Raw genomic sequence first — 25,402 nt, 5'->3', positions numbered from 1 at the left:
GGTGATGACTCGTCGCACATTCTATGAGAAAGAAGGTGATGAAAAGGTGAAGGCTTATTGCTGTATAGATCCCTTTCAGTACACTACGCTGGCCTCTGCTTGCATGGCCATGTACCGCTTTATGTTCCTTAAACCTAACACGGTAGCAATCCTCCCTCCAGATGGCTCTCATCAGAGGAAAAAGAGCTATTCAACTGCCTCTATTCAATAGCTTATTTATGTGCCTGAAAAGGAAAATATTCAAATCCGTCATGCATTACAAGGTGGTGAATATCAAGTAGGATTCGAATTTAATGGATGCTTTTCCCATGGCTGTATTGAATGCTACCATGAAAATGACTGGAATCCTTTGATGGGGGCCACCTTTGGATATTTGTATTACACAGCACAACAAAAGATGGACCACCTAAAGAGAGCGGGTTTTAACATCAGCTCTCTACGGGAGCATGAGTGGGTCGCTATGACAAAATCAGATGGGGAGCTTGCAGAGTTCTTAGCCAAGATCAAACTGCCCACGCCACTGATCCCCAAAGAGATGCGTTTTCTGGTGGCAGGACAAATGCCATTTGTCTGTATTACAAAGCAGCCCCTGATGAAAAGATATATTACTATGATTTTACTAGCCTCTATCCCTTCATCAACAAAACAAACCAAAACAAAACAATATCCTCTTGGGCACCCCAAAGTTATTTTTGAGACTGTTGACACCCTGACGGCCTACTTCGGGATGGTCAAAGTAAAGGTGTACCCGCCTCATGGGCTCTTTTTCCCTGTGCTTCCCGTGAGGGTAAATGGCAAGCTATTGTTTCCCTTGTGCCACACTTGTGCTGAAACCTGCCAGGCCCTCTGCACCCACAGTGATGAAGAAAGAGCCCTTGTGGGTACCTGGTGTTCCATTGAACTGAACAAGGTTCTGGAGAAGGGCTATAGGGTTTGTGAAATCTATGAGGTTTGGCATTTTGAACAGAGAGCTAGCAGTCTTTTCTCAGATTATATAAAGCTCCACCTCCGCCAGAAGCAGGAAGCTTCAGGCTACCCAGCCTGGTGCACAGATGATGACCAAAAAGCTAAATATGTTGAAGTTTACAGGCAGAAAGAAGATGTCATTTTGCAGCCTGAACATATTAAGAAAAACCCTGTCAAACATCAAATTGCAAAACTGTGTTTAAATTCTCTGTGGGGGAAAATGCGGACAGCGATCCAACCTACCCAACACCACCACAGTAAGAGAACCAGATGAGTTGTATGGTTACCTCTTTTCTGCAGTTTACAATGTGTCCTCCTGGATTTTATCGATGAGGATGCGGCCACTGTCTCATGGAAGCACGCCAAAGGACGTGTGACCCTGGAGCGCGATACTAACATTTTTATAGCGTGCTTCACCACAGCATACGTGCACCTAGAGCGCCCCAAATCCTACGGCTATTTTGCAGTCTGGAGGAAAGTGTTGTTTAAACGTCAAAGGCATCATTCTAAATGCAACAAACAGAGAAAACAGATCAATTTTGAGGCCCTAAGGGATCTCATGTTGGATTATGGTGTAAATCCAGACAGTGACGACCCTAAAAAGACTGTGATAGTGCAGCGCTCTATTGTTAAGAACAAACAGAAGTGCAGAATAGAAACAGGCCCCTCCGGGACATGCGGAAGGTGGTCTATGACAAAAGGGTACTAACTAAAAATTTTAAAAGCCTCCCCTATGTTTTCTGATCACGGGTATGCACTGGAAGCACCCCTTTTCTGCTATTCTGGCAGGCCCTAGCAACTGTGGGAAAAGTTATTTTGTAAAAAGTCTTTTGGAGAATGCCGACCGCTTGCTGTCTGTTATGCCTGAGAATATTGTGTGGTGTTATAGTTGTTGGCAGCCGTTGTACCAGGAACTGCTCTGTAAATGCCCTTTTATCAAATTTGTGGAGGACTTATGTGAAAGTCTTAGTGATAACCATTTATTTCCCCCCAATAAAGTAAATATGGTTGTTGTGTTTGATGATTTGATGAACTCCATTTGTGAGAGTGATGAAATTGAGAAAGCTTTTACTAAGTATGTGCATTACAGGAATCTTAGCATCCTGTAGATTGTCCAGAATGTTTCTTGCCAGGGTAAAAAGAGCCGCACCATCACTCCCAACACAAAATATATGGCGCTATTTAAGAACCCCCAAGATAAGCTCCAGATTGCATCCCTAGCCAGGCAGATGTATCCTGGCAAGGCCCTGTTCATTTTAAAAGCATTTGAAGATGCTACAAAGGCACCCATAGGGGTACCTGGTTGTCGATTTAAATGCTATTACCTGTGAGGCTTTTAGGCTAAGGACTGGTCCTTTCCTGCCAGAGCAGCCAGCCATTTACATATTGGGGGGGGGTGTCAATAAACAGAGAAGGGCCAGACTGACACCCTGTGTTGCTATCAGTTTAAAGGTTTAAGCCAGTGAGGCAGTTTCATATTTAAGCCAATGAGAGCAGTAGAGTCTGGAACAGCCATAATGGGAGCAGTAGGGGCAAAAATTTAACTGGTTTTAAGATAGATCTCTATCATTTTATGAAAGGGATTATATTAAACATTGACAAAGCTAGAGACTAAGCTCTATACTCTGAAGTGTCTTTCAAAGAATATATACTAAAAGCTGAAACAAGAAAGCAGAACATTTTTAGGAGAGTTACTAATGATACTGATGCAGGTAGCAGAATTGCTAATCTTAATTAGCAATTAGGTCTAAATTCTAATCTTTATTCTTTCAAGTTAAAATTAGTCAAGTATCAACAGTTTGCTCAGTACCAGGCACTTGAGTAACTTCCTAAGAACTGAGGTCCTGCAAACTATGTGCAGATGTTAGAGAAATACTAGAATGCTGGCTTTGCTTTCTGCATTTGTCATCTGTCCTCTAGAGCAGAAATGATCTCATTTCCCTGCTGCTCAGTAGACTTTCAGACCCTCAAAAAAGGCAAAATATGTAAAAGGTAAATCATGTAAAAATTATTTTGTTTCTCATGGTTATTGTGAATTGGTACTTAAACAGCATTTTGTTTTCTTTCCAGCTGCATTTACCATGATTGGCACTTCCACACATTTGTCGAATCAGTGCTCACAGTTTGCTATACAATCATTCTGCTACTTTGTGTTTCCTCTGTGTGATGAGCATTCTCCAAGCCCTAAGCTGCGGGAACTGTGCTGGGATGAATGTGAAGTTCTGGAGAACGATCTCTGTAGGCAGGAATACAACATTGCTAGGTCAAACCCCCTCATTTTGATGCAGCTACAGTTGCCTAAATGTGAGGATCTCCCACAACCTGACACCTTGGAGGCTGCCAACTGCATAAGGATAGGGATTCCTGTGGAGAGACTCAACCGATGTAAGTCTTGGTGTTTCATCACTGGGATAAAGTGGGGTTTGTTCCTTTAGTGCTGATATACTGGGTCTGGCTGGGATGGAGTTAATTTTCTTCATAGCAGCCCATATGGTGCTGTGTTTTTGGATTTGTGACAAAAACAGTGTTGATGATAACACACCAGTGTTTTGGTTATTGCTGAGCAGTACTTGCACAGCATCAAGGTTTTGTTTTTTTTTTCCACTCTGTCCCCACAGCTAGTAGGCTGGGGGTGGGCAAGAGGTTGGGAGGGGACACAGCTGGGACAGCTGACCAAAGATGACCAAAGGGATATTCCATATCATATGATGTCATGCTCAGCAATAAAAGTTCAAGGAAAGGAGGAGGAAGGGGGGATGTTCATGGTTATGGTGTTTGTCTTCTCAAGTAACTGTTATGCATGCTGAGGCCCTGCTTTCCTGGAAATGGCTAACCATCTGCCTGGCAATGGGAAGTAGTGAATGAATTCCTTTTTTTGCTTTGCTTGTGTGCACAGCTTTGCTTCACCTATTAAGCTGTCTTTTATCTCAATCCATGAGTTTTCTTGCTTTTTCCCTTCCGATTCTCTTCTCCATCCCACTGTGGGGGAAGTGAGTGAGCAGCTATGTGGGTGCTCAGTTGTTGGCCAGGGTCAACCCATGACAGTCCTTTTTGGTGTTCAAAGTGGGGCTCAAGGGGCTTGAGGGGTTCGAGATAAAGATAGAGTTGTTTGGACTGTGCTAGACTGAATTTATAGCTGTTATAGCTGTTTAGCTGTTAATTGGCAGGCTCCTGTGCTTGCCATGGGGCTTGCTTGCTTTGCCATATATTAGAGTCTAGGGTTTGTTAGTGGCTTCTTTCAGCTTTGGCTGCTTGCTGTACTGCTTATCATCACACTCTGCTGTGCCTGGGAACATTTTGATAACAGCAGTGACCATGCGCCTGGTCAGGTTGGGACTGAGAGATAATATTTTGTCAGTGATTCTTTTTGTGTAGAAAGTACCGCTGCACTGAACATTACTACTTTTTTTGATGTTAATACTGACCATAATCTTTCACTGTTGTAAGGTATAGATAGGGTGGTGAAGAAACTCAAAGAATGCTGTTTAGCACTGAAAAGTGTTATATCAACCACCCTGGGCTATGAAATTCTGTGTTCACACAACAGGTTTAACTCTGATTTGCTAGCAGCAGCAGTGCTTTGTAGGCTTCCCTTTCTACACACCTGTCCCTGAGCCCTGACTCAAGTTCCTTGACCAGTGAGAACACGGTTCACTGACCTATCTTCTGTATTCCTTACCTGTCTGGATGAATCCCCCCATGCAACTATTTGTGAGTCATATTTATGCATTTATGTCAATAAACCTCAAATAGGCTGCAGAAACTTCACAAGAATTGGCTTTTAAGAAATTACACATTTTAGGATATTTAATGTTCATTCTTTCTATATGGAAACTCACAAGAATACTAATGCTGTAAATCAGGCTTGGAATGTAATTGTCCTTTGACACACGGAATGGGTTAAACATTAATCTTCCTTCTGTGGATTTATATTTGCATCCAAGAGTAGAAGGGTTATTCAGCTGTCAGTTGTTATGTGCTGACACTTTTCTGCCTACTCCATTTCCTAGCAATTCATCATCACCCCCATACGCTGTTTGATGTGGAAGCTGCAAGAGACTAAAGATGTTTAAGATTCAAAGTGTGCTAATATTATTCTGAATATCCATTATCTGAACCCACAGTTAGGAGTGGGGGTCATGGCATAACAGAGGGCATGGAAGACTAGTTCTGTGTTAGTAAGGCAATAATCTACTGTAGCTGAGAAGCAGAATTAAGCGAGAAAGTGATGACAGAGCCAAATCAACCAGGGAAGAATTATCAAACAAAAGGAAGGAGAATAAAAACAATAATGAAAAATCTGGGAAAAAGATTTGAAAGCATAGTTGTCTGTGATTCTCAGAGCCAGTGGTACTCCCTCTAGTGGAACAGCTGCTATTTAAGTACCCTTGATTTTTTTAGAAAATGGAAAATGGTTTTGAGAAAGTTGGATTCCTGAGGGTTGACAAGAGAGACTCAGAAAACTGAAAAAGGTAATGTTGCAAACAGGCATTTTCCTGCATGATTCAGTTCAGGTGATGCATATGGGAGGCAAGCATTCAAAAGGATATGAAGAGAGGATAGCAGCAAAACTAAGGCAGAATAAAGACAGAGTTCAGCAGATACAAGAGTAGTGTATATAAAGAGAAGAAAAGCCTGAATCCCTTTTTTTCTAAAAGAAAAAATAAGAAAAAAAATGGCAAAAGACATTAGAAAATGCAACACTAATTTCTGTAAGAAGTGAGCAGCGTAAGAAAATAGGAAGACTGTAAGAAATAAAAAGTGATAGAAAGTTTACACTGCTGACATCAGAAAATTTCTCATGAAGTGAAATACTTGTCTCTAATTTACTTAGACTTATGTTGTCTTCTATCTAAAGGTCTGTATTGGGTGTATGTGGCAAGGTTTTGGTAGTGGCAGGGGGCTGCAGGGGTGGCCTCTGTGAGAAGAGGTCAGGGGCTGCCCAGTGCCAGACACAGCCAGTTCCAGATGGCTCTGCAACAGCCCCACCACTGGCCAAATCACAGAATCACAGAATGGTTGAGGTTGGAAGAGACCTCTGGCAGTCATCTGGTCCAACCTCCCTGCTCAAGCACGGACACCTAGAGTCAGTTCCTTGGGACTGTTATCTAGATGTTTTTTCAATATCTCTAAGGAGGGAGACTCCACAACCTCACTGGGCAACCTGTTCCAGTGCTCAGTCACCCTCCCAGTGAAAAAAGTGTTTCCTATGTTCAGATGGAACCTCCTCTGTTTCAATTTGTGCCCATTGCCTCTGGTCCTGTCACTGAGCACCACTGAAAAGAGCCTGGCTCCATCTTCTTTGCACCCTCCCTTCAGGTATTTATATACATTGATGAGATCCCCCCTGAGCCTTCTCTTCTCTAGGCTAAACAGTCCCAGCTCTCTCAGCCTTTCCTCATAGGAGAGATGCTCCAGTCCCTTCATCACCTTAGTGGCCCTGTGCTGGACTCTCTCCAGTATGTCCATGTCTTGCTTATGCTGGGGAGCCCAGAACTGGACACAGGACTCCAGGTGTGGCCTCACCAGTGCTGAGCAGAGGGGAAGGATCACCTCCCTCGACCTGCTGGCAACACTCCTCCTAATGCAGCCCAGGATACCATTAGCCTTCTTTGCTGCAAGGGCACATTGCTGGCTCATGTTCAACCTGGTGTCCACCAGGACCCCCAGGGCCTTTTCTGCCAAGCTGCCTTCCAGCTGTGTGGCCCTCAGCATATACTGGTGCCTGGGGTTGTTCCTCCCCAGGTGCAAGACTTTGCACTTCTCCATGTTGAACTGCATGAGTTTCCTGTCAGCCCATTTCTCCAGTCAGTCAAGGTCCCTCTGGATGGCAGCATGACCTTCTGGCATATCAGCTGCTCCTCCCAGTTTGGTGTGGTCTACAAAGCTGAGCCAATCAGCAAAGCTGGTGGTGCCTCTATGAAAAAATATTTAAGAAAGGGCAGAAAAATTCTGGGCAGGCAGAGGAGGGAAAAAGAATGAGAAACAGCAGAGGGAACACCAAGGTCAGAGAAGGAAGAGGAGGAGGTACTCCATGGTGCCGGAGCAGATATTCCCTGCACCCCATGGAAGAGATCATGCTGGAGCAGATATCCACTGCAACCCATGGAGGATCCCGCACTGGAGCAGATGGATATTTCCTGAAGGAATTGTGGCTCGTGCAGTGCTCATGCTGGAGCAGATTTTCCTGACAGGAACTGCAGCCCATGGAGAACCCATGCTGGAGCAGAGTTTTTCATGAAAGACTGCAGCCTGTGGGGAGAGCCCATGCTGGAGCAGGGGAAAAGTGGGAGAGGGAAGGAACGGCAGAGAGAAACTGCATGTACTGACCATTGCCCCCCCTCCCCCCTGCACCGCTTGGGGAGGGGTAGAGGAGTCAGGAGTGATGGAGTAAAGTTGAGCATGGGAAAGAGGGAAGGAAAGGTGTTGTTTTAATGTTCATCTTTGTTTCTCACTACCTGAATCTATTTTAACTGGCAATAAATTAAATTAATTTTCCCTAAGTCAAGTCTGTTTTGCCCGTGACAGTAATTGGTAAGGAATCTCCCTGTCTGTATCTTGACCCTTGAGCTTTCTCATTCTGTTTTCTTCCCCTGTCCTGCTGAGGAGGGGGAGTGAGCACGTGGCTGGGTGGGAGTTTGGCCCTTAGCCAAGGTTAACCCACCACATACATGCTACTTGGCACCAATTCACATTCAGAAGTACCAAGTAATTTTATGTATAGCCATAGGACTGAGACACTCAAGGGCAAAATTCAGAAATATCCAAGTATCAAAGAGTACAGAGAGCCACAGAGCTGAAGTTTTAAAAAAACACAACTTTTATTTAAATTCTGAAGTACCTAAATTTAAGTACGTAAATCCTAACACACTTTATTTTATGCAGATGTGATATATGCACTTCAACTGTTTTGGTTTTGTTTGCTCCTGATTGCTTTGTTATTTGTAACTTCTTGTCAAATCTTTTGTTATAGATCATCAATGCTACAATGGTTCTGGAGCAGATTATAGAGGTACGGTCAGTGTTACCAAATCTGGCCACACTTGTCAACTCTGGGACTCTCAGAATCCCTACAACCATGATCTGACAAGCACACAGTTTCCAGAGCTAGGTGGAGGACACGCATATTGCCGAAATCCTGGAGGCCAGATGGATGGGCCCTGGTGTTTTACAAAGAATAAAAACATACGCATGGAACTGTGTGCCATACCATCTTGTAGTATGTACTCACTTTCTTTTTTCCCCTACTACTGTCCTAAATCCTGTGTAGTTTTAAATATGTCATATCGTTACAAGTATGATTCACTTAGGTTATACTTTCAAATGTTTCACTTGCTATAGTGTGGCACTCATTTAATATTTTCTTGAGACCGGAGCTTGTAACTGAAATATTGTGCTACTTTTTTAATTACTTATTGAAGGGTCAAGCAGAGATAATAATTAATGGTACTGTTGTGGTTTGGTTTCTAACTTGTTAAATGTCATGCCTTGATGTATTTATCATCATCTGTATGTGTTTGGTTTGCTAGCATTATTCAACAGTATATTGCTTTCACTCTGTATGGCATCTTGCAGGCAACAAGGATTTTCAGATCCTGTAGAGGGAGATATAGCACTATGCTTGGTTGTAAGGAAACTACAAAACACACAGAAGCAGAGATAAAAAATAGATTATAGTCTCAGAAATGTCCTACATTATCTGCTTGTGGATCAGTACTGCACTACTGTTAGCAAAAATAAAAAGCAGCCTCTCACAGCTTAATACAGTTCCATTTACTTCCCTGTACTGGTACAGACTTCATTCTAGAGCTGTTACAGTGGTAATAGTCTTTAGACACCACAAAGCAACTTAATACTGTCTTCATTAGGAAGAAAGGCATGTTTCCTGCAGCAACAAATGTGCCATGAAAGCCATAAAAGTGGTTTCATTATAGATTGCCTGGATATCTAAGAGTACTCAAAATTGATATGAAATTTCTGAGTTACTTCACTTTTTTACAGTAACATGATTTGACATATATAATAAATTTCTGCATTGAATCAAACATGATGTTAAGGTAACACTAGGATGTGGTTGCAGTGAAAGCAGTAGTCACAAATAGCAAACCCCCTGATTGCAAAAGATATCCCAGGCAGTTCCAATAAACCTTTTGGATGTTATTATGCTGCCCTAAACACCAAGAAAAAAGTATTTTAGAAAGGTTCCAGAGCAGTCTTATTAAATGTATTGATGGCCTTTTCATCTTTGTCTTACTGTAACATAAGCATTTTAATTCTATTAAGTACAAGTAATATCTCTGCCAGCAAGAGGTGAGATTTCTTTTATTCTGGGCAGAAGTAGTATCAGTGGAGGTAAATTACAGGGCAAAGTGCTGATGAAATGTCTGAAGTTGAGTGAGAAGGCCAGATTGCCACATTGTGCTGCAGTTTATAACATTGAGATCAGCACATTATATACTATGATCAAGACTACTCACTTATTTTATATACACTGAACAAGATAATGCAATGATATTCAAGTCTATATTCTACAGTTTCCACAGCAGGAAACCTAAAAAATAATGTGAAATAAATAATGTACTGGTACAGTCAACACAGACAGTGTTAAATGTGGGACTCCTAGTTTATCTTCATACTGTTTGCTGCTATGTCCATTCAAATTTTTTTGAAACATTTAGTGGAAAATTAACGTGTGAGGGGAAAAAAGCATGGCTTCTGTTTTCAAGTTATAGGAGTTTATTTTTCATTTAAAATTTAGTGTTAATAAACACACTCTAGTGCTTTTTATTTTTCTTTACTGTTGAATGCATTAAAAATACTTATTATAAACAATGAATATTTCTGTGCCTGACAGGCTCACATGACAACAGCAAAATGGGAATCCTCTACATCCTGATTCCCAGCATAGCTATCCCTTTGGTTATCGCCTGCCTTTTCTTCTTGGTCTGTATGTGCAGAAACAAACAGAAGGCATCTGCTGCTACATCGCAGCATCGCCAGCTGATAGCACCTCCTAGACAGGACATGGAAATGCCACTCAGTAGTCAGCGTAAACAGGTATTTCTTGCAGAATTTGCTTAGGCCACAGTTTTCCAAAGTGTCTTAGAATTTCAGTGTTCAAACTGAGTCATGTTTTAAGGGACCTAATTTTCATAATGCGATGGCCATCTATTTCAGTAAAAAATAGGTCTTGCTGTCACTAGCTGTATCTAGAAATCCCAGCCTCAGGCAATAGCTTTCAGTACAAAATATTTTATGACATCTGCACTTACCTGTCAATTCCCATTTTGACTCATCTCAGTGACTAGAAATGTTATTTCTAATCCAATCTTCAGTTTGTAGCTCATTTTTCCTCGTGGTAACAGCATGTCTGATTTGCTTGTTTCAAGCAGAATGCATAATAGGGTTTCTTTTCTAATCTGTCTGCTCAGTGTTCTGGTATTCTGAACTACCACTGAGCTGGGAGCTGAGTCTAAGTGCAACAGGTTTCTAAGTCACAAAGGAGAGTGAAACAAAAATGACTTTGAACTTCTGTCTACAATCTTCACTCTTGCATATAATTTTCTGGGCTAACTAAATGATCTCCATGTTAAAATCCTGTTCAGTCCTAATGTTGAATATTTAATCATAGTATTTACAAGACAGAAGTTCTCAAAAACAATACTCAATTTGGAACAATTGGCAACATCTGTTCAGGAAACTGCAGGATGAGCAATTACCAATGTAACAAATTGCATTGATTTTGTGCATTAAGGGGGAGGTTTAATGGCCAAGTCTGGCCTGTGCTGGAGATTGTTTGGTCCAGTTCAGTCTGTTGGGGACTAAAATCACAGCTTGTTCCCAAATCACCTGTTAAGGCCTCTTTCCAGCCTGCCTGGTTCCCTCCTGCTGTTGTGCCCTCTGTGAAGCTGTGCTGGCTGCATGTGGCTCAGCCTGGAACTCCTCCAGCCCATGTTGTTCAGGCTAGACTTATGAAATCCAACATCACAAACTCCCTTGCTTCCTCTGCCAGGCTGGAGAAGGAAAGCATTCTCTGGGGATTTCTTTACTCTTGGCTTTGCCCCCTTTTCCTTCTTATAGAACCCAAAGAGAGAGGGTTCATTCCTCCTTCTGCTGGGAGGGATATTTCAGTTCCCCCCCCAAAGGCTGCTGTCTCCTGAGCTGGTACCCATGGCTTTTCTGATAAAACTCCAATGGGCAGTGCACCTCTGGGCATGTCTGTTGTGCAGTTGCAGTTAATAGGTGTCATTATTTGACATATTTACTCTGAATTAATTGTTCTTTTAGCTTGCTGGAAATATGGTGGCTCCTTTCTAAAAATAATTATATTCATCATCTTGCAGCATAATTTAATTTACACTTCTGATAATGGTATAACTCATTCCAAGGTTAGCTGTAAAATCAATATACAAAAAGTTGAAAAGTCATTTTGACCCAATTTATCTTCCTGTGGGAGCACCTAACCACTGGGAGCTTTTCTTTAATGAAAGCTTCTGCTGTTTAGAAAACACTGTTTTCTACTGGGTTTTTTTGTTTGTTTTGTTTCAGGCTAAACTTAAAGAAATCAATCTGTCGACTGTGCAGTTTATGGAGGAACTAGGAGAAGAGAGGTTTGGCAAAGTCTACAAGGGACATCTTTTTGGTATGACACCAGGTGAACAGACACAAGCTGTTGCTATCAAGACACTTAAAGACAAAACAGAATTGGTTCTTCGGGAAGAATTCAAACATGAAGCAATGCTGAGATTGCGGTTACGGCACCCAAACATTGTTTGCTTGCTGGGAATAATGACAATAGTTATTGTTCTCATAGTGACCTCCATGAGTTCTTGGTGATGAGATCTCCTCATTCAGATGTTGGCAGCATTGATGATGACAAGACAGTGTGTTGGGTTTGTGTAGCGGGGGAGGGGCTACAGGGGTGGCTCCTGTGAGAAGCTGCTAGAAGCTTCCCCAACTCCAAACTCAGACTTGCCTCTGGCCAAGGCCAAGCCAATCAGCAACTGTGGTAGCGCCTCTGTGATAGCATATTTAAGAAGGGGAAAAAAAGACTCCTGAGGGAGAGAGTAAGATGGAGGAGGAAGAAGAAGAAGAAGAAGAAGAAGAAGAAGAAGAAGAAGAGCTACAGTAAAAAGAGAAGGAGAGAAAGAAGAAGATGGAAGAAGAAGAGGAGCTCCAGTGAGGAGTGGAATGTGAGAGAAACAACCATGCACACACCGAGGTCAGTGAAGAAGGAGAGGAGGAGATGCTCCGGAGCAGAGATTCCCCTGCAGCCCGTGGTGAGATGGCAGGAGCAGAGATTCCCCTGCAGCCCGTGGAGGACCCCACACTGGAGCAGGTGGCTGGGCCCGGAAAAGGCCATGACTCTGTGGGAGAGCCCACGCTGGAGCAGTTTGTGGAGGACTGCAGTGCATGGAAAGGACTTGAGTTGGAGAAACTCATGGAGGGCTGACCCCTGTGAGAGGGACCTCACGCTGGAGCAGGGGAAGAGTGTGAGGAGTCCTCCCCCTGAGGAGGAAGGAGTGGCAGAGACAATGTGGGACGAACTGACCGCAACCCCCATTCCCGTCCTCCTGTGCCGCTGTGGGGGGAGGAAGTAGAGGTATCGGGAGCAAAGCTGAGCCCAGGAAGAAGGGAGGGGTGGGGGAAGGTGTGTTTTTAAGATATGGTTCTATTTCTCATCATCCTACTCTGATTTGATTGGTAACAAATTAAATTGGTTTATTTTTCCCCAAAATTGAGTCTGTTTTGCCTGTGACCATAATTGGTGAGTGATCCCTCCCTGTCCTTGTCTCGACCCAGGAGCTTTTTGTTGTATTTTCTCCTCCCTATCCCTCCGGGGGGGAGGAGTGAGCAAGTGGCTGCGTGGTGCTTTCTTGCTGGCTGGGCTTAAACCATGACAGACAGTAAAATCCACTCTGGAACCAGCAGATTTTTTCCACATCATGACTCAGATAGCTGCAGGAATGGAATACCTTTGAAGCCACCATATTGTCCACAAAGACTTAGCAACTAGAAATATATTGGTGTTTGATAAACTTAATGTAAAAATATCTGAATTAGGTCTTTTCAGGGAGGTTTACACTGCTGATTACTATAAACTGATGGGAAATTCCCTTCTTCCTATCCAATGGATGTCCCCTGAGGCTATTATGTATGGCAAGTTTTCTATTGATTCGAATATCTGGTCATATGGAGTTGTGTTGTGGGAAGTTTTCAGCTATGGCCTGCAGCCTTACTGTGGTTATTCTAACCAGGATGTTGTTGAGATGATCAGGAATCGCCAGGTTTTGCCATGTCTTGACGACTGCCCCATGTGGATATACACTTTGATGTTGGAGTGTTGGAATGAATTTCCCAACAGAAGACCAAGATTTAAAGATATCAGACAGACTAAGAACATGGGGAAATCTTTCTAATTGCAACAGCTCAGCACAAACCTCTGGGGCAAACACCACCACACAAACAAGTTCTCTCAGCAGAAACCCTGTTAGTAACGTCAACAATGCTAGGTATGTTGGACCAAAGCAGAAAACTCAAGCTTTCCTTCAACCTCAGTTCATACAAATGAAAGGGCAGATAAGACTGATGGTCCCACCTCCTCAGCTCTACATTCCAGCCAATGGTTACCAGCCAATGCCTGCCTATGGCGCTTACTTGCCAAATTTTTACCCTGTCCAAATTCCAATGCAAATGATTCCTCAGCAGGTTCCTCCCCAGATCATTCCCAAACCAGGCTCCCACCACAGTGGGAGTGGATCCACCAGCACAGGCTACGTAACAACAGCACCTTCTAACACATCAGTGGCCAACAGGTCTGCTTTGCTCTCAGAGGCCATGGAAGACACGCACAATGGAACAGAAGATATTGCTCAGAATCCTGTCCAGGAGGAGGAGGAAGAGGAGGAGTCTGTACCAGAAACAGGATTACTGGGTGATAATGACACACTTCAGATGGACGAGGCAGAAATTCAATGTGAAGCCTAAAGAATTTGGCCTCATTACTAAGAATTTCACATCACTTTTGTGCATGGAGACTGTAGATCTTTAGACTTAAGATCAGTGATTTTGATCTGACTAAAAGAAACTAAACCAAAAAACTTACACCCATATGAAGTGCTGCAATAATGATATACCACGTTTATTGACTGTTGTCACCATCAGATTTTGCAAATACGATGGTATGGAATTGCTGGGTTTAATCCTTTTTGTTGCCCTACAGTTTTGAGGGAAGCTGCTGTTGCTGCGCAATGTATTGCAGAGTAGCATCACACATCATGTATATCATGATATGTGAGTGTAATGTTAGTGAATTATGCTTAAATCAATAAGACAAAAAGGAATCAGTCTGCAGTTACAGAATTGCCGTAAGCATAAAGAAGTGCCATGGATGTGATGGACAACGTAACATATGGTATTTATCTCTGATATAATGGACGCAAGATTGTTGTTTGCTTTCTGAGTCTGAAAAAATAACAAGTTAAGAATATTGATCCATGTTTTTATTACAATAGTCAGAAAAGTAGGGAAACTGAACACAAAATTGGCTGTGCTGAGTCAGGCCATGGGTCTGTCTAGCCCAGTAGCCTGTCTCCAAAGGCAGCCAATAGTGACTGCCCAGGGAAGAGTACAAGGGCAGGGCAAATATATAGTGATATTTCCTCAGAGTATTTCCCGACCCTCCAGCAACTTGTGGCTTAGGGACTTCCCAAGCCAGAGGTGGAACCTTTTTTTTTTTTAAATAACCCTTGATGGAATTTTCTTCCATGAATTTATCCAAATGATTTTGAACCCACATAAACTTATCGCATTCACAACATCCTGTGGGATAACATGAGAGAGGATGCCTTCCTTTCATCATTCCCAATGAATGACTGTGACAGAAGCTTCCAAATGAGATTGGCCGACTACATCTGTGGATGAAAGTATTCCTTTTCTGATGCATATTTTCAGCACTATGCAGCCTTAATACACTTAACCAAAAGAAGAGATATGTTAGGTGTGCACTAACTTAACAATCCAACTTTAATTACATGTTGGCTGTTGTTGTGGTTTAACCCTGGCCAGAAGCTAAGCACACAGCTGCTCGCTCACTCCCCCCACAGTGGGATAGTGGAGAGAATCAGAAAGGTAAAAGTGCGAAAACTCGTGGATTGAGATAAAGACAGTTTAATAGGGAAAGCAAAAGCCATGCACACAAGCAAAGCAAAACAAGGAATTCATTCACTACTTCCCATCGGCAGGCAGATGGTTAGCCATCTCCAGGAAAGCAGGGCTCCATCACGCGTAACGGTTACTTGGGAAGACAAATGCCATCACTCTGAACGTCTCCCCTTCCTCCTTCTTCCCCACAGCTTTTATTGCTGAGCATGACATCATATGGTATGGAATACCCCTTTGGTCAGTTGGGGTCAGCTGTCCCGGCTGTGTCCCCTCCCAACTTCTTGTGCACCCCCAGCCTACTCGCTGGTGGGGTGGTGTGAGAAGCAGAAAAGGCCTTGACTCTGTGTAAGCACTGCTCAGCAATAACTAAAACATGGGTGTGTTATCAACACTGTTTCCAGCACAAATCCAAAACATAGCCCCATACTAGCTACTATGAAGAAATTTAACTCTATCCCAGCCAAAACCAGTACAGTATAGAAAAGGGCTCCAGATACATGTTCCTACATTGTAAAAGTGTTGGTTTTGTGCAGGGTTATAAACTCACTTGATTTACTACAATTAGTGTTGGATTGCATGTGAAACTGTGAAAATGAATCTTTGAATTTCAGAAGACCAAAATAAGTAATATTGTACAGAATGCTGGTTTTGTGCTTCTACTTGCAAGATGAATCATGTACAGACCTTTAAATGTAATTTATTTTTTATTGCATTTTTATACTTTTTCATTGAAATATTTGGATTTTTTAACACATTACTTTATAATTTTGCCATTTAGAATATTCACATGCAGTGCAGTTGTTTTGTATTTCTGGTTCATTTTGTAAAATATGCAGACAGGTCCATACATTTCACAACTCTTTCTGTAATACAAACAATATGCACACTCATTGTAGCATTGTTGTAGCCAACACACACTATAGTTATAAGTTGTAAGTCCAACACATGGAGTATTCAATAAAAAGTGATGCAAAAAGTATGATTACGTGTTATCTTTATAGTTCCTACAGCTGTTGTTTTTGTTATGGTACTTTGTAGAAATAGAAATGGACACAGTTCCTTATGTTTATAGGTTTCATATCCGAATTACAACTTTTTCTTTTATTACACTGGAATTCACTTATAAGTGACCTACAGCCTATGTTCACGGTATGGCAGCATTACTTGTTTCCAGTGGTTCACCTAGATTTGGAAATGCACTGGTAGGAAAAAACATGAAAGCTTTATTGCTTGTGTTAATATAATGCAGCTTTGGGTGCTATTAATAAATAAATGATAGATAAATAAATAATGTGAAGTTTATTTGCTTAAGTTCCTTGTTTCTTCTAGGTTTCTCATGTTCTCATGTTGCTGTACTCCATTTACCAACTACATTTGCTTCCTTTTCTAACTTACTGCCTGAAAAATGGAGACTGGTCCAGTTTTACACCATGGATTCATCAGTGAGAGAAGAGATATAATAAGTGAACTAGTGGCAGTCAGTGGAAACTTCTGTACAGCACGGTCTAAAGTTTACCCCACTTTTGACAGTCAAAGAGCATTAAGACTTTGGGTGCTTTGGGTGCAGTTTGGGAAAGTCCTAATTCTCCTCTTCAAGCCTAATAAATTTGAGCCTATAAATCTGTCGTGGGCAAAAAAATAGTTTCAATCAATTTAATTTGTTGCCAATTAACAAACTTTACTGATTATTGGTATAGAGAAATAAAGACAAACAAATAAAAAAACCACTTAAAGAAACACAGTTTGGCTTCCCTCAGGACACCTCTCCTCCCATCTTTCTGATCTCCAGCCCCTCACCATACATTACACTCACTCCCTCTGGTGAGGCAATGGGCGGAGAAGGAGATTGGGATCAGTGTGTAGTGATTCTTTTTCTTTTGCTGCTCATTGTTTCTTACTCCACTGCTCTGGCGGGGATTCCTCCACCAGCCACAGTCCCTTTAGAGTCAAACCTCCTCCTCAGTTTCCTCTCGGTCCCTGCTCAGGCAACTCTGTTCCAGCCCCTTCTCAGATGACTCTGCTGCAAGCCCTGATCAAGTGTTTCTCCTTGCTCTAGCACTGCTTGGACATCTCTCCTTTCTCCAGTATCTGCTTGAGTGTCTCTCCTTTTTCCAGCCCCTGTTTGGGAAGCTCTTTAATCCAACCCCTGCTCACATGACTCTCCTTGTTCCAGCCCCTGTTCAGGTGACTCTTGGCTCCATCCCCTTGCTCGGGCATCTTTGCTCCTGCCCCTGCTTGGGTATCTCTCTTTGTTCTGGCCCTGCTTGGGCATCTCTCCTTTCTCTAGCCCTGGCCAGATATCTATCCTTGCTCCAGCCCAAGCTCAGACAACTCTCTGCTTCAGCCCCTACTTAAGCATCTCTCTTTTTCCAGCCCCTGCTCGGGTGGCTCTCTGCTCCAGGCCTACTTGGGAATCCCTCCTTGCTCCAGCCCTGCTCAGGCTACTTGCTTTGCTCTAGCCCTGCTCGTGTGTGTCTCCTTGCTCCAGCCTCTGCTCAAGTGAATCTTTCCTCCAGCCCCCATGTAGCGGTCACAGTTACAACCTATGAGGGTTACCCAACCCGCAGGTGTGTGAAGATCATGACCATGGGGTTCTCAGGATTCTGCAATACACAAGGACGTGGAGGTCTGGGTTTCTAAGAATTTCTTTATTACAAATTACTACAAAACTACTATTAGTAAAAACAAATGTGTGTGTGTGTACTGCAAGTCACTACAAAATTACTACTAGGAAAGCAAGTATATATATATTACAAGAGTAAAGCAAATATATGTATATTACAAGTTATTACATAATTCCAACTAGTGAAGCAAGTATATGCTTATGAACTTTTACCTGTGTGCACACCTATAAATATATTATGTGAGGTGTTACCAGTACGACACTCACCAAACTGCTCCTAGGAGTGGGACTAATTGACAATGGAAAAGTCTCACTTCAAAGATTATCCACGTCACGGAGTCTGGAGTCAGCCAGGTACCCCTGGTGAGGGTCTGGTCTGTCAGGGAGATCTCACGAAGGGAAGCTCTTGCAGAGGAACTCATTTTGGGTAGGTAGCGAGTTAGTTACTTTTTATACCTTTTTGGTGTAGATACATAAGTGGGCGTAGGACATCAGTTCCCAGAATATTTGTTGCTGACTCCTATTTTCCTGGAAGGTCAGTTTGTTATCACAGTTTCTTTGTCCTGCATCCATCAAGGTTTCTTTGTCCTGCCAACTACTCCCCATCAAGGAAGTTTCAGCTGAGCTTATCAGGAATGTCTTGGAGCTCCAGGTTAAGGAGATAAACTTCTTTGTCAATGTGTTTACCAGGTCGCCTTTGTGGCAGCTGTCACCCTGTTCAGGCAACTCTTTGCGCAAGCTCCCCTTTAGGCAGCTTTTTGCTGAAACTCCCACTTGGGTGAGTCTTTGCTCCAGACCCTGCTTGGGAGATTCTTTCCTCTAGCCCCTTCTTGGGCATCTCTGCTCTAGCCCCTGCTCGGGCAACTCTTTGCTCCAGTCCCCACATGGGCAGGTCTCCTTGCTCTAGCTCCTGCTGGGGCAAATCTTTGCTTCAGTCAGGCTCAGGAAACTCATTGCTCCAGACCCACTTGGGCAACTCCTTGCTACAGCCCCAGCTCGGGTGACTTTTCACAGGCCCCTGTTTGGGCATCTCTCCTTGCTCGAGCCTCTTCTCTGACATCTCTCCTTGCTCCAGCACTGCTCGTGCAATGCTTTTCTCCAATCCCTTCTTGGACATTTCTTTCCTCCAGCATTGCTTGGGTGTCTCTCCTTGCTCCAGACTTTGCTCTTGCGTCACTCCTTTCTCAAGCCCATTTTCAGGTAACTGCTCCAGCCCACAATCAGGCATCTCTCCTTGCTGTAGCCACATATGGACGTCTCTCCTTCCTCCAGACCTTTCTTGGTTGACTCTTTGATCCCGCCCCTTCTCAGGTGAGCCCTTCCTCCAGCCCCTGCTTGGGATGCTTTTAGTGACATATTAATAGAAGTAATATAGAATATTATTTATTTGGTGTTAACCAGACAAGCGGCTTCTGCTGAATTTGTATCCCAGTGCTTCCTATTAGAAGCACTAGAAGAAGATTAACTCTGTCCCAGCTGAAACCAGGACAATATCCACCCCTTATTCTATACCATTTACGTTATGCCCAGATCCCACACTTTCCGATACATTTCCAATTAATCACCATCACTTTTCCTGTCTTTTAATATATACACACAGATATCATTCCCACAGTCTATGGGCCATCTCTATCAAATGTCTGTTGAGTTCATGCAGTCCATGACTTTGGGCTCCATCTGTCGTAACAGTCTGTCTGGGCAGGAGGGATGGTGCGAAGTCCGCTCAGTCGTCAGAACAGGATTGGGCTTTGGTGTGATGTGGCGGGCGAGTGACATTGGGCGCAGCAGGAGGATGGTGTGTGGTGTTGGATTGTTGCATGCTGAAGTCAGTCCTGGTTCCATCACTACTGCACTTCACTCGGTTTTATCAAAGTTCATTCTTCATTAATCTGGGTGATTCTTACTGTAATACTGTTGATATAGCATATAACAACTATAGTAGTGATGACATACAGTGGCAGGGTTATATAGCAATTAACATCATACAATTTAATCTATTGGCTATTCTCACCTAAAATGAAATCCCCTTGAGGCACACATCGGACTTCCCCATCCTTCTGCATCACCCACCAAGTGCACCCAGGCCCTTGAGCAAAAGCAATCCCACGAATGGGTTTGCCTTTGCCTGAGGCAGGAGTAACCCAGACTGTCTTCCCTAGCATATTTTTTATGTGCACTGCAGGGACTTTATCCCCTTCTACAGTATGTAAAAGTTCTGATTGGGCAGGGCCAGCCCAATTGGCAGATCCTCTAGTGTTGACTAACCAGGTGGCCTTTGCTAGATGTGTATCCCAATGTTTGAAGGTCCCACCACCCATTGCTCTCAATGTAGTCTTTAACAACCCATTGTATCGCTCGATTTTCCCACAGGCTGGTGCATGATAGGGGATGTGATACACCCACTCAATGCCATGCTCTTTGGCCCAGGTGTCTATGAGATTGTTCCGGAAATGAGTCCCGTTGTCTGACTCAATTCTTTCTGGGGTTCCATGTCGCCATAAGATTTGCTTCTCAAGGCCCAGGATAGTGTTCCGGGCAGTGGCATGGGGCACGGGATATGTTTCCAGCCAGCCGGTGGTTGCTTCCACCATTGTAAGCACATGGCGCTTGCCTTGGTGGGTTTGTGGGAGTGTGATATAGTCAATCTGCCAGGCCTCCCCATATTGGTATTTCAGCCATGGTCCTCCATACCACAGAGGCTTTAACCGCTTGGCTTGCTTGATTGCAGCGCATGTTTCACATTCATGGATGACCTGTGCGATAGTGTCCATGGTCAGGTCCACCCCTCGATCGCGAGCCCATCTATATGTTGCACCTCTTCCCTGATGACCTGAGGTGTCATGGGCCCACCGAGCCATGAATAATTCACCTTTATGCTGCCAATCCAGATCCACCTGAGCTACTTCAATCTTAGCAGCCTGTTCCACCTGCTGCTTGTTTTGATGTTCTTCAGTGGCCCAGCTCTTAGGTACGTGGGCATCTACATGACGTACTTTCACAACCAGGTTCTCTAGCCGGGCAGCAATATCTTGCCACAGTGTGGCAGCCCAGATGGGTTTACCTCTGCGTTGCCAGTTACTCTGCTTCCATTGCTGCAACCACCCCCACAGAGCATTTGCCACCATCCATGAGTCAGTATAGAGATAAAGTATTGGCCATTTTCCTCGTTCAGCAATGTCTAAAGCCAGCTGGATGGCTTTCACCTCTGCAAACTGACTCGATTCACCTTCTCCTTCTGCAGTTTCTGCAACTTGTCGTATAGGACTCCATACAGCCGGAAATACAAATGGGTTCTACCCCTTTATAGCTTGATGGCATTAGGGTACACTGTTCACCAGTGTCCACTAGAGCCTTATACTCCTGTGGGTCTGATGTGCCAGATCCACACAGTCCAGTAAACCCGGTTGTCCCTCTCTTCCGCCTGGCTGGAGGCAGGGCCCCTCTAGTCCCGGTCATAGGATTCTCCACTCACTTTTTGTAAAAATGAATTAGAATTCCTTCTCATAGGATCAGGAGTAAGATCAGCCCTTCCACTCTGTCTTCTGCCACACTGCTCACACTGCCCACCAGAGGCTGAAGCAACAATTTTCCTGGAAGAACCCTCATTTCTGATTGTTTTTCCTTGCAATTCCCGTACCCGTGCATCTAGGACCGAGGTAGGTTTTCCATCCCACTTCCTCATATCCTCTCCGTGGTCAAGCAGGTAAGACCACAGGGTACCCCGTGGTATATACCTTCTATCTCCTCTCTCTTGAGCAGAGGGACACTTATTCCTAATAGCTGAGATATTGGTCTGTGCAGGTGGGTGCAGAACTTATCCTCAAATCGCTGGAACTCTTGGGACCGTTTCTTGGCTAATATGTCTGGCAGTTTCTCCGCAGCCGAGACAAGGGAGGAAGTGAGACTTTCTTCGTATTGCCGGAGTCGGCGAGCCAATTCATCCACTGTTGGTCCCTCCTCGTCTTTCCAGTCCATTACTGCCAATGAGTTGGCATACGACGATGGTGCGCTCTGTGTAAACTTCCACCACATAGGTCGTGCACACTGGACTCCACCTGGATCTGTGGGTAACTGTGCATCGTCTGGGTCATAACAAACCATCTCCCACACGACTAATTCCCTCAGGTACTGGATACTTTTCTCCATGGTGGTCCACTTGCCTGGGTGACATACAACATCTTCCTTGAAGGGATACCTTTCCCTCACGCCCAATAGAAGTCGCCTCCAGAGGCTGAGGGCTTGTGTCTTTTTTCCAATCGCCTTGTCAATGCCCCCTTCCCTAGAAAGGGATCCCAACTGCTTGGCCTCCCTACCCTCTAATTCCAGGCTACTGGCCCCATTATCCCAGCATCGGAGCAGCCAGGTGATATTGTGCTCACCTGGACGACGGCTGAAATCTTTTCGCATATCTTGCAGCTCACTCGGGGATAGGGATCGGGTGATTATCTCTGGTTCTGCCTCTTCCTCTTGTTCTCGTGATTACCCTGGTTCACCTTCATCCTTTGCTAAGCGAGCTGTCTTTTTTGAGTATTTCTTCTTCTGTACAGGGGCGACTGATACTGGCACAGGCTGGTTCTCTGGTTCAGCTGCAGTGCCTGTCACGGGGGTTGGAGTGGTTGCAGTGCCTGTCGCTGGGGTTGGAGTGGCTGCAGTGCCTGTCACTGGGGTTGCGAGTAGCAGTGCCTGTCATTTTGTTGTCAGATCCAGAGACCTTCGCTTCCCCTTGAGGGTACTGAATAGTGTTGAACAGGGCTCAGTAGGCATGGGCCAGGCCCCAGCACATTGCAGTGATTTGTGTCTCCCTGGAATTGTCGGGGTGACAGCATACTTTTTCCAAATGTTCTACTAGTTTTTCAGGATTCTGCACTTGTTCAAGGGTGAAGTTCCAAAACACTGGAGGTGTCCACCGTCCTAGGCATTTGCCCATGCTGCCCCACACACCCTGCCACTCATAACTCTCCAGCCTTGGGGCAGATCTCTGGGTGATCCTCTTAAATAGTTGTTTAACCCTGAACGAGACCTGAACCACATTCAGGAACATGCTAGTTCCTAGCAATAGGACCATGTTAGTTTCAACATTCCAAGGATATTCAAAATTTTCAAAATTCTCAAACGCTACTGTAATTAGCCTGGAGGAGGAGGGGAAGGTGAAGGAAGGTGTGTCCCCCATAGATTGGCTCTCTGAGGATAAAAGGTAAAGGGTGTAATTATTAAGAGTTTCCGCTAGATAGCTCCTGAAGTGCAGAGATAACGGCAATGCTGAGTACAAATACCGGATTAGTCCCACGACTGATAATTTTATCGTACCATAAACCAGTGTTACATAGTACAGCAAAGTGAAAACCTTAATCCACCTCACCTTATGGGTGATAAGCAGCAGCACAGGGACTATATACGGCAAGCGAGGTGATGATACATAACACAACTCTAAGAACTCTAGGAGCCAATAAACCAACATTGTGACCAACGACTATTAAACTAATACAATGAATGCTTATAACAAATTCATTTTAACACGCTCTGGTCAGATCTGTTGTTCTCTCAACCCTTTGGGCCCCATGTTGGGCACCAAAAAGGACTGTCGTGGTTTAACCCCAGTCAGCAGCCAAGCACCACACAGCTGCTCGCTCACTCCTCCCCCCTCCCGGTGGGGCAGGGAGAAGAATCGAAAAAAGAAGTAAAACTCATGGGTTGAGATAAGAACAGTTTAATAACTACAGTAAAATAAAATATAATACTAACAATAATATAATAATAATAATAATAATGAAAAGGAATATAACAAAAAAAAAAAAGAAATAAACCCCAAGAAAAGACAAGTGATGCACAATGCAATTGCTCACCACCCGCTGACCGATGCCAGAGCCACGATCCGCTCCTCCCGGCCAACTCCCCCCTGTTTATATACTGAGCATGACATTCTATGGTATGGAATACCCCTTTGGCTAGTTCAGGTCAGCTGCCCTGGCCATGCTCCCTCCCAGCTTCTTGCACACCTGCTTGCTGGCAGAGCATGGGAAACTGAAAAATCCTTAACTTAGGATAAGCACTACTTAGCAACAACTAAAACATCAGAGTGTTATCAACATCATTCTCACACTAAATCCAAAACACTGCAATATACCAGCTACTAAGAAGAAAATTAACTCTGTCCCAGCTGAAACCAGGACACTATGGGAAGTAGTGAATAAATTCCTCTTTTTGATTTGCTTCCATGCACAGCTTTTGCTTCACCTGTTAAACTGTCTTAATCTCAGTCCACGAGTCTTCTCACCTTCCTTCTTTTTTATCCCTGTCCTGTGAGAGAGGGGAGTGAACGAGTGGCTGTGTGACTGTTTGGCTGTTGTCCAGGGTCAACCCACCACGCTCATTCTCTTATCTGGATATCTGATATGAGGAATTAGACTCTAGCAGTCCTCTGCTGCTTTTATTTAAGCAAATAATCTCTTTCCATTCCACAGTCAAAACTTGAGTTTTCCCTACAAATTAGGAACTTGGTATTATTTATAAAATTAGGTAGGTAAATTAAAACTGCATTTCTATAGCACAGAGTAAACAGTGTGGGAGGTGTGGAAATCTCTGTTCTGATACAAAGGACTACTTTGACAGACTTCTAACTTCAGTAACAAATATTGTGACTTAAGTTGACAGTACACCTTAAATCCAGTGTTAGCTGTGTAGCTAGAAAGAGGGTCAGCTAACTAAGCAACATGTGACTCCTTGTTGGACAACATGTAAAGAAATGCTCCTCTTTCATTGTGAAAAAAACCAAGGCATTAATGTAAGATTGTGGGATACACAATTGGCATCTAGTAGGTGATATACAGAGTGAAATGTATCCCTAGTTATCTAAAGCATCATGCCTGGGTACAAAAAAAAGAGGGTGCCTACAGCAGATCAATGCTTACAGCTTTAGGGAAAGAAGTATACACTAACTATTCTGTGTTACTGTTTCTTGTGGGTGGATGATCTCTGCCTGTTACAGCTGCTTTTGTGGAAAGAGCTACTCTGCATTAAATCAAACAAGCACAAACCACTGCAGTATTCACTTCTGAAGCAAGCAGAGCGCTTTAAACTCAAGCTGCCTCCTAGCTCTTGGACACCTGGCAAAAGTCACAGCAGGGAATGTTGTGAGTCCTCCTTACCCACTTCAACATCAAGTCAGTCATTTTGGCTGACTCCATGTTGAAGGTGATTTTAGATAAGCCAACTGACTTAGCATTGGAGCAAATTAGAAGCTCGGATCCTCTTCCAAACTAGAAGCTCCATTATTGGGCAGGAACCTCACACTGAAAGCTAGTGCTGCAGGTAATAATCTTTTAAACTGCTCTAACTAGACTCAAAACAGTGTATCTAGTTATGCTTAGTATTCATCCTAACAACATTCATGTGAGGACTGGGACTTAATTCTGGATTGAGTACCCACCACTGCCATTGGTACCTTGTGGGACTCTAAGTTATTTAGCTTTCTGTTGTTTCTTCTTCTGTAAATAACAATATTGCTGGGCTTCATACAGATATTGTGTGGGGAAACTCATGAGAAACAACTATATATATATTGCAGGCAAGCATAGCAGCCTCATGGTAGATTACACTATGCTAGGAATGGCATAAAGGCATATAGTGACAAATGGTCTTGAGGCCTGAACC

General features: G+C 43.6%; 1 protein-coding gene across 1 annotated transcript; it reads left to right on the top strand.

Annotated features, from left to right (window-relative positions):
* The first annotated feature begins 460 nt into the window (after positions 1-460).
* LOC127027913 (tyrosine-protein kinase transmembrane receptor ROR2-like) lies at positions 461-13,953 on the top strand. Its single transcript, XM_050913769.1, is given in 9 exon segments — positions 461-1,176; positions 1,267-1,628; positions 3,037-3,351; positions 7,940-8,185; positions 9,821-10,023; positions 11,515-11,758; positions 11,761-11,849; positions 12,870-13,351; positions 13,353-13,953. Coding segments are annotated over 9 exon segments (3,258 nt in total).
* Positions 13,954-25,402: the final 11,449 nt, after the last annotated feature.

The sequence above is a fragment of the Gymnogyps californianus genome, unplaced genomic scaffold, assembly GCF_018139145.2.
Source record: "Gymnogyps californianus isolate 813 unplaced genomic scaffold, ASM1813914v2 HiC_scaffold_105, whole genome shotgun sequence".
Classification (NCBI taxonomy): Eukaryota; Metazoa; Chordata; class Aves; order Accipitriformes; family Cathartidae; genus Gymnogyps; species Gymnogyps californianus.
This window is presented reverse-complemented; position numbering and strand designations above follow the sequence as displayed.